A 10,053-nucleotide genomic window follows, 5' to 3' on the forward strand; every position below is an offset into this window, starting at 1 on the left:
ATCCTAAATATATGATTAAACCTCATAATAGGATGCTCAAAATGCTCAGTATTACAGACTGATCTCATTGGCATTCATACTGCTGAATCCTGTAAAAAAAGAATTATTACAACTAAAGTATTGTAAAAATTGGGATTAGCCTTAGCGGTAAAAATCCTGATTCTTTCCTTTATAGTTGATCTTTTTCTATATTGTATTATTCTAAAATTGGAATATTTCAAAACATCGTTTTATTTGTGTTAAATCCACTTAAGTTATCTTAGTTAATTCTTGATCTTACCTGACGTTTGACTTTCAAACACTTTATATAACCACATGTTATATAAGTACAAACTTTATATGAACACATCTTCAAGTTACAACAAAACATACGGTAATTTTAAAGATACCATTTACGTTTTTAATAAATGATGAAATATATCTATAATTATATGCTATCGCAGTTAAAATACAGTTATTGACCCTGGGATAGCTTATTTATTCTAAAAGACATAGAACTGAAACCTATCACTTGAGAACGTTGCCTATGTGTGGGGAGTGGTGACGTGGGAGGGGAGTCCAGTATACACAACGTTTTCAGGAGAATTTGAGCAGTATAGTAACAAACTTCAGAACCATTTGTACGAACATTAGAGAACTTAATCCTATTGTTGTTAGTGGATGTCACAATAGACTCCTTCTATTCTCATAAGGCTATAGACACAATGTAAAATTCACGTCACCAACTCAGTGTCGGTTACTTACACTAGCTATTTCAAATATCCAGGCCTCCATGATACGATACTGTTTCATATGTATGTCTTATTAAGGATTTTAAAACAAAATGTCTAATGTAATCGGTAGATTTCTCATTGAAGATGAAATAAAATAATCATAGCTTATAATAGTTATGCTTGGTTCCCACTAAGACGCAACGCAACGTATTCGAACTGTCGCTTGTCATTGGTCAACTCGCTTCCGTTGCGTCTACGTCATTGCGCTTCGTCTCTAGTGGGAAGAACCAAGCTTTTTAAACTGTTTATTCTCAACAGACATCTCATACCCATAAATGTAGGACCACTGATTTTGCATCAATTTAGAACGAAAATAACAATAAGCCCAAGAAACAAGAATTACAACTTCAGTCTCTGAATAAATACATCTTTAATTATAATTTTCCTGGCTAAAAATGAAGATATTAATTTTTCTTATGATTTTTATTGAGATTTGATCACGATATCATTAACTTTAGCAAACTAAAACACTCGTCTGTCACGCGGTAAAGCTCTGATCTGATTGGCCGAGATATAACAAAAGTTTGTTGTGGCTCTTATTATTCCAATACGGGTGTTACGGTATGCAAATGAGCACATTCTTGTAATACACCACTAAAATAAGGAATTTTTGTATATATCTTCTATACGATATATACATAAAATATTTAATATTTTCTTTAAAAAATCAAATTTGATTGTTTCTGTTATTGTTAAATTTATTTTCAAACGCCGTGATTAAAAAGCCTTTTAAATTAATTTTGATTCATGGTTCCCATACATAATCCATAATGGAATAATCCAGTGGTTTTTAAGCAGCCGGCTTGAATGCGTTTTCTTCATAATGAAGAGGTACAGTACGAAGGCCGGGAGACTTTGTATTGTAGTGTTGATACCGACCAAAAACTAGTTAAACATGGCTGTGAATATGACAGATAATGATGAGCGGCTCTTGGTGCTTGAAACAGGCCTTGTGGCACTACAAAATAACTCCGATCTGTTCTTTAAGATCATGATGGCATGCATGATATTCTGTAAGTTCTGTTTTGTTTAATATTATGTTATTTAAAAATTTGGAAAGAGTTTTGTCAGGCTTACAAATAGATACATTCATTCCTCTTTCGAGGATTTTATTTCAATACGTTTATGCATTTGTACTTATACTGTATACATTATTTATATTTACATTACCTTTACCTGAACTAAAATAAATATAATTTACAATAACTTAAATTGTTAACTTTTCGTTACACGTCAACATTTTAAACTTATAAATATTTGGGTAAACAAAATAGGTATGCAAGTATTTCTTGGTCTACAGTTGATACATAAAAAGCATGGCCTTTGGTATACGTTCTACCATTTACTATTTAATTATTTATTTTCCTCTTGTTGATTTAATTGGAAGTTTGTTTTTTTTTTGTATTTTGTTTTGGTGTTTATTATTAGGATACACTACAGATAAGTTTGTGCCGCTGTTGCAAAAGCGTCATACATTCCAACGTTTTTATAATACAAGTTAAAGCCAGATACTTTCTTTACGACTCCGGTAGAGAATACATTAATAAATATGGTGTAAATTATTTTTAAAAATACGGTAACTCATCTTAGATTTAATTACGTTCACCCATCGTAATTTCAACTTTTATAACTTTTGTTCGTTTGATTGAGCAAATTTAATTTAAAAATTAAGAGAAATAGAATTTAGGCCTGTAACTAATGAAAACAATATTAATTAACAGCAATGGAAAAAAAAATAAATTGGCCATCTCCGAGAGAAAAGACCAGGAAGAGATGGTTCTTGAGCAAATGTTCACAGATCTGCCTGAAGCACTTAAAGTTTTAAAATATTATCGCTTTTTATTTCAATTTTACGATTCTTTTTGTAGTTATGCAGTGTGGATTTGCATTCTTGGAGGCCGGATCAGTAAGAAGTAAAAATACTACCAATATTTTAATCAAAAACTTCTTGGACGTCTGTAAGTTTTTAATTAGCAAATATAGTTAATCGGTATTTTGAGATTTATTATCGGCAAATTACAATTTCTAACCAAAGACCACCATTATATATTGCATCTAATACAATCGCCTTTAATTTTTACTTAGGTTTAGTTGATACTGGCGCTATACAAATGCCTGAATTATTATTATTAAAAGTGTATTCATGATAAAAAGAGAAGACCGAAACCAATTCTTTGGCACATCCATCCCTCTCCTGATGATTTAGGCCAGAAGTCACGGTCAAGTTACGACGGTTTAATCATTTATTTCTGATAGGTATCGGAAGTGTGTTTTACTGGGCTGTTGGCTACGCCTTTGCTTATGGGCCCGGTAACAAGTTCATCGGTACGAATTGGTTCTTCATGATTGATATGCCGCAGGATGAGGTAGACGACTGGTTCTTTCAGTTTGTATTCGCTGCCACGGCTGCAACGATCGTCTCTGGGTCGATGGCAGAACGAACAGAGTTTATTGCATATCTTGTTTATAGTGTAATATTAACAGGTATGTTTCAAGTTTAAACTGGTTTCATTGACGGTTAACGGGTTTCATTGACGGTTAACGGGTTTCATTGACGGTTAACGGGTTTCATTGACGGTTAACTGGTTTTATTGACGGTTAACGGGTTTTATTGACGTTTAACGTGTTTCATTGACGTTTAACGGGTTTCATTGACGGTTAACTGGTTTCAACGGGTTTCATTGACGGTTAACTGGTTTCAACGGGTTTCATTGACGGTTAACTGGTTTCATTGACGGTTAACGGGTTTCAACGGGTTTTATTGACGGTTAACTGGTTTCAACGGGTTTCATTGACGGTTAACTGGTTTCAACGGGTTTCATTGACGGTTAAAACGGGTTTCATTGACGGTTAAAACGGGTTTTTAAGAAAACTAATTAAAACTGGTGTTTGTGTTATGCAACTTCAACCATAGCAACTAAAGAATAATAGGTAATAAAAGGTATTTAGATCCTCATTGTATCCTTGTCGTTTGCCTCGATAATCCTACCGCTCTTCCCTGATCCTACTATAGTTTTAGGCGTCCCATATACAGTTGTTTATGATCGTTTACAAACTGAAGGCCAACTTCTATAATACTTTAAAGGTAAATTATTGTACAAAACTCCATTCCTATTCATATATTATTCCTCTTTTTTAGGTGTTTTTTTTTCTTCCATCACGTTCTATGGTTTTGTAACATACACACTCATCTTTAGTATTTCCATAACGAAATCGTATGTGCATTTTCTTTAGGATTCATTTATCCCATTGTAACACACTGGGCATGGTCAGGAGATGGATGGTTGACAGAGATGCCTGGCTATGAACACATTGGATTTCAGGTACGGTTTCAGAAGTGGTTGATGATCCTGGTTTTAGACCAGGCTATAGTGTATGGAAATCGAAAATGATGCCTTTGTTGCACAACAAATGGTTAAGATTACCTTATTACACCATCGTTCCTACATTATCAATAGAATTAATAGTGTTTAATATATACCCTTTTGTTCCAATCAAGGATTTTGCTGGCAGTGCAGTTGTGCATATTCTCGGTGGTGCTGTAGCCCTAATAGGTGCCACAATTCTTGGTCCACGTATAGGACGATTTGACAACAAAGACGAAAAAGGACAAGAAATAAAGGGGCATACTGTACCGGTAAGTTACAATATGCGCATTTGTTTTGTGTAGCTCATATCTGGTGGTTTTATCTAAAACTCTAAATTGTCTAGTCAGAACTTTTACTTCGGATTTATCTTAATTCGCGCGGATTAATTTAATATAGACCTATAAATAGACTAATATGGTTAAATCTAAGGCTATAAATGACAAAACCTTTACGTGGGATGTGGTTTGAGATGGTTTAATATTCATTAAAGTAAAAAGTAAAATATTCATTAAAGTAAAAAGTAAACTTTCAAACAAAAAGCCGGTACTTTTCCTTTTAAAGTGGCTTTTTTTATAAGATACAGTTATTTGTTATTCTTTAATAAAAAGAAATGTGTATGAATAATTAATTTAACCCGATTCTGCAGCTGTCACTAGATAGATCCTAACCGACTATCGCAAGTCGTCTAGAAACGAGCCCTGCTGTATTAAATACACGGCATCTCAGTCAGTTGTTTCATATTTAATTTTATGAATGTATTTCATTTCATAGTTAGTTGCATTGGGCGGATTCATTCTGTTCTTTGGCTTCCTTGGGTTTAATGGTGGATCTCAGGGAAGCATTTCAAACCCTGGTGATGGTGTTGTAGTTGCTGAATCAATTGTCAATACAGTGCTGTCTGGCGGTGTCGGTGCTTTGTGCGCACTGTTCAGCAAGCTTGTGTTTTACAAAGAGAATCACTGGAGTCTACTCACGACCATCAACGGCGGTCTTACTGGAATGGTGGGTACAATTACAGATGTTTAAAGTATAATAGGCTACATGAACAAACTTTGCCAACTTTACAAACTTCAAAAACAGTCATTTTAATCTAGACAAGGTTGTCCATTTGAGGTTTTAACCTTTGTAGGAAACTCGGGCAAACATCGAGTTTGTCAAGTAGGTCTAAAGCTTTCCAAATTTCTTTAGATCAGTTGAAAACAGGTCTGTATAGAAGTATGCTCGAGTTTCCAAACTACACTGGCAAACCATTTTTTGAAATGCGAAATAGAGTAGGCCTACACATATTGTTGTACACATTTTATTTTGTTCCAATTCAGGTTGCCATTTGTGCTGGTTGTGATGCAGTGGATCGCTGGGGTGCATTTGTGATCGGTATGATAGCTGGTGTTGTTTATATGCTGATAACCAGGTTGATGGTAAAAATAAAGATTGATGACCCCCTCGATGCCGTCGCTGGTACGTAGTTTTTTCCACGTCATGATTTTCCCGAATTTGACATCTTCATTCTCTTCAATTTCCCATTTATCTTTATAATTGTCGGTGCCTCCTTTCTTCATATTATCCCAATTATTTTCCAATATTATGTTCTTATGTTCAAATGTGAAAGATGATTTATTTTAGTATACTATACGCTCTAAAAACCAATATTTATGATCCGTGACGTAACAATTCTTGAAAAATGTATTTCTTTATTAGTTCATATGGGAGGTGGTTTCTGGGGCATTATCGCAGTCACATTTTTCGCAAGAGACACTGGTATCGTGTATTCATGGGATTCAGACTCTGGACTGGTAAGCTTTATAATACTACTTATATTAAAACCCACGGATTCGATCTTTATATATTTAATAAAATTTTCGCTTTATTCATATCAATTTAGCCGTAAATCTCTTGCGATTTGTGGAAGTTTCGATGAATTTAAACAAAATAAACCAAATATTTCTTACAAAAAACGCCGATTGACTTTTTGACGTAACAGTTTTAATTATTGTTGATTCTACATTAAAAGAAGCTTTTTTAAAAAATTGATACTCTATTCAATAATTTAAGGAATAATGATTTATTATCAATTACATTTTGTGTAACGTACGTGCTTTCGGCTTTGAGCAGGCCAAGTCGCCCTAGTTTACACATTCCCTTAGTACTAAAGCTTCCGCGTGATACAGTTTCCTAATGCTTCTGTACTCTTCCTAAAGGCGCGGCACGAAAACATAGAAAAAGTAGACCTAATGCGTCCTGGTTTATCGAACTTAATGGGTTACCGATCTTAATGGGTTATCGTTCATTTTCTACGACAGAGACTTGTATGGAATATAGTTGGAGCAGTCGCAATATTTAGTTGGTCAGTGTGCACCTCCCTGTTAATGTTTGGTTCTATGCGTGCTGCAGGTATCCTCAGAGTTAGCAGAGCGATTGAAATAAAAGGTAAATAGTAAATTGTTTTTTAATGATCGGTCACAAATAGCATATTTATGACTACTGTATAATAATTTCATATTTTTAATTTTAGGACTGGATATAGCCAAGCATGGTGAACCAGCCTATCCCTTGACAGCGTATGGCCACGGATGGGTCAATATTGTTGAAGCGGAAACAGAATTAGAGAATGGTGAGAATGGTATGTAACTACTGTACCTCGCAATAAAACAACCTGGCCTACTATCCCTGTGTATATTAAGCTCCGTCTACACTATCAATCTGTATGTAACAAAAAAAATGTGATGTGCCCTCAAACTACTGTAGTTTGAGAGTGTAGACAGAGCTTTATGACTACACTATGTATAAAAGATAATTATACAGTAATGTGTTGTATCTGACTGGGTTTATGTTCTATGGAACATAGTACTGTATCTCTAGTTACTATTATTACCGTAACTATCGCTCCTTTTCCCCACAGAAATGAACCGTTCTCGGAGGCAATCTATTCCGGAACACATTAAATTAGAGTGTGAAAAAAACGGTCAACACAACAACGGTCTATACAACAACGGTTTCACACGTGAATAACGCGTTTAAAAACTTTTGTTGCAGTTTTTTTGATATTTTAAACTATAGAATTAGTTTAGATATATTTTTAAATAAATGTAGGCATATTAACTGGCATCGCTATTTATACCGTAAATTTTTAATATCTTGTTTGTATGGAAATACAGTATATAGTATATTTTAAATAAATGTTTTATAGATAAGTTGCGTTGTTTGTCACTAAACTGATTTATATTATTAGGTGGCTGTTGCAGTTCTGCCTTCATTATTCTTTCCCCTTCTCAGGTCATGTGCAACAATTTGCCCGACTGAAATGAAACAATAACTGGCAAAATACAATTTAATTATATTTCTTTATTGATCCAGTATAAAAGACATGAATAATTCTTCAACTCTGAGAAAGTTGCTGTATAATGTATTTAATAAACTATTGTGATTTTGTCTGTAAAGCCTGTTTTCCAGTCGACGTAACTTTACAAGTTGCGTTGAATTTTCAAATCGCTAAAGTTGACGATAAACGATACACATTTTTACGTAGTTTTCTTGGTTCTAGTCAAGCGTTGCTAGGGCACGCTAACATGACGTTTTGCAAACCTAAGGTTGGCTAGAGCAGCCGAGCTAATGTGAAAATTTGAAAAGTTACTCCAACCCAATCATGTTTATGCAGATATCTCAATCTATGCTTGCAAAAATTGTATTTGTGTGTTAGTTCGACTTGACTATAATGTACAAAAAAAATTGTTCACAAATATGATTGGTCCGTTTTATCGATCGTAACGTCAAAGTTGAACTTAGTTAAACTTCAATGATTGCAGATTTTTAGTGTTTATTTTTAGCCCCTTTTCCTGTAATAGCCGGTTGATTCAACACGTCAACTGGAAAACAGGCTTTAACTTGCCAATTATTTTACATAAACAAATAACTGTATCACAACGCAAATAACAATGATCAAAATGCTCAGACAAGCAACCAATCAAATTCAATCAAAAATCCATTGGTATCCATAATTAACCAATTGCGACAGCAGTTTCTTAGCTTCTTGGCATGCATACGTCATTTCATGTTTACTTAGCTCTAGGAATGTCATAAGGTGTCTTTCCGTCTTGGAGGGATGTAATGGCCACGACAGCGTTCATGAAATACCTGTGAAAAATAAAAGACGTTATCGTCTACAAATATGGAGCATGTGTTATTAGAAATATGTTACTAGGAAAAGGCACTCGTACAGTAAAGTTTTTTTTTTTAGTAAAGCTCTGTCTACACTATCCAACATTATGCAACAAAAAAATGTGATATGCTCATATATAGACACGATGTCATATCACTACCATATTTTTGTCAAACTTGTAGAGATTGAGATAGATACATTTTACCAGTGCCAACTTCTCTAAAAAGCATATGGGCCTAAGCCTAGAATGTACTTGCCTTCAGTGACCTATCTTTAACAACTTCTTCGATACTCAATTCAGACTGTAGTAAACGTAACTGAAATTTAAAATATTGACAATGTACTGAAGTAAAACGGCAGTTACAAAAACATGTTCAAAGATCTATCTTTAATAACTTCTTCGATACTCAATTCGGAATGTAGTAAACATGTTTAAATAACCTTAAATATATAATAATAACCAAAATCCAGAGGGCGTCTTTCACTGGGTTTCCAGTCTAATTTACCTTAGTTTGTTCTTTTCGAAGATCTTTAATGACATAAAAATCATCTGGAGACTTGTCTCTGGCCGATCGTAGCTCATTCGTTTTGCCTGAGACTTCCTTAATACAACGTTTGATGGCTTTATCCCTAGTGTCGTATGCACTCATCAACTAAAATAATTCACAAAAAGAAATCAAATGTTGGAATACTTTACTTTAAATTTCTGATATCTATCTACAGTATCTGATTTTTAATGGTACAGTACAATATATTAAAAAAAAAACTTTCCTCCCTCCTCTGACATTTTACATCATAAATTAATAAAATAAATTAAACGTTTTTAATCGCTGTCAATTACAAACTTTAAAATCATACCTCTTCATATAATTGTTTACACTTTTCTGTAGCATTCACCTGTCCTTTAAATGAGGTGGTTGGTACGGATGTATTTAGTGCATATATAATCTTGTCATCTATCATGCGAACAACTTTCAAGGCATCCTGCATAGTATGGTTAAAAACAATATTAACGTTACCATAATAAATAATAATATAATATACTTCCAGTATTAAAGTTTAGAAACAATATAGTAGTACTAGTAGATATATACTTACTACTTACTTACTAAGACTTTTAAGACTTAGAGTTACTAAAAACTAAGACACATTCAAGTTCAATATTCAAACCGGCCACTACAAATCTATGATCCAGACGGTTAAGCTCCTTCTGACTGCTGAGTGGACATGACATCTATTCTTTCCTTTTTAGGGTACTAGAGGAGGCCTAGCTAGCTAGGCCTACATCATTATGATACACATCATGATCGCATGTCGCCCGCCGCGGGTTAGCTTAGTAGCCTACTAGCCCAGCTAGCTAGGCCTAGCTAGACGGTAACTGGGCTGCTGGGGCTTGTAAAACAAATTAATGCTGCTCATCAAAAAAATAATTATTATACAGAAATGATCTGGAAACGCAATTAAGCTGTAAACAGACCTGAAAATGAGCGAAATCTCCGCAAGACACATTATCCATGGAAGCTGCCATGTTGGATTATGATGGTGGACGCGTCTATTTTGATTGACCGGTTGGATAAATACTTGAAGCGGTGATACAGTAAATGTGTCATGAAATTAAATTATAATCTATAAATAACGAGATAAAGATTTCTGTATTTGGACATTTTAATTATGTATGCATCTACTTATTTGGATAAACTAAGTATTTATTACTATCAATTTCACGTGGGAACCACAGAAAGTGGTAGAGTCTAAA

General features: G+C 34.1%; 2 protein-coding genes across 3 annotated transcripts; one reads left to right on the forward strand and one right to left on the reverse strand.

Moving 5' to 3' along the window:
- Positions 1-1,587: 1,587 nt before the first annotated feature.
- On the forward strand, positions 1,588-7,332 carry LOC144848678 (putative ammonium transporter 1). Of its 2 annotated transcripts, none has more exons than XM_078705514.1 (11): positions 1,588-1,786; positions 2,642-2,731; positions 3,030-3,257; positions 4,008-4,096; positions 4,273-4,410; positions 4,913-5,143; positions 5,461-5,599; positions 5,840-5,934; positions 6,442-6,568; positions 6,654-6,761; positions 7,041-7,332. In XM_078705514.1, the coding sequence occupies exons 1-11, from the start codon at positions 1,669-1,671 to the stop codon at positions 7,148-7,150; spliced, it is 1,473 nt and encodes a 490-aa protein (XP_078561640.1). In that variant the 5' UTR covers positions 1,588-1,668; the 3' UTR covers positions 7,151-7,332. The 2 variants fall into 2 exon arrangements, with proteins under 2 accessions (XP_078561640.1, XP_078561641.1); XM_078705515.1 differs by having other exon boundaries at positions 6,654-6,752.
- A 131-nt stretch (positions 7,333-7,463) lies between these two features.
- Positions 7,464-9,885, reverse strand: LOC144848679 (protein MIX23-like). The gene is made up of 5 exons (XM_078705517.1): positions 9,775-9,885; positions 9,156-9,281; positions 8,804-8,950; positions 8,555-8,614; positions 7,464-8,272 (listed from the first exon to the last, which is right to left on the reverse strand). Exons 1-5 carry the CDS (start codon positions 9,823-9,825, stop codon positions 8,213-8,215), a joined length of 444 nt encoding a protein of 147 aa, XP_078561643.1. The 5' UTR covers positions 9,826-9,885; the 3' UTR covers positions 7,464-8,212.
- Positions 9,886-10,053: the final 168 nt, after the last annotated feature.

Source organism: Antedon bifida, chromosome 7, assembly GCF_963402885.1.
Source record: "Antedon bifida chromosome 7, ecAntBifi1.1, whole genome shotgun sequence".
Classification (NCBI taxonomy): domain Eukaryota; kingdom Metazoa; phylum Echinodermata; class Crinoidea; order Comatulida; family Antedonidae; genus Antedon; species Antedon bifida.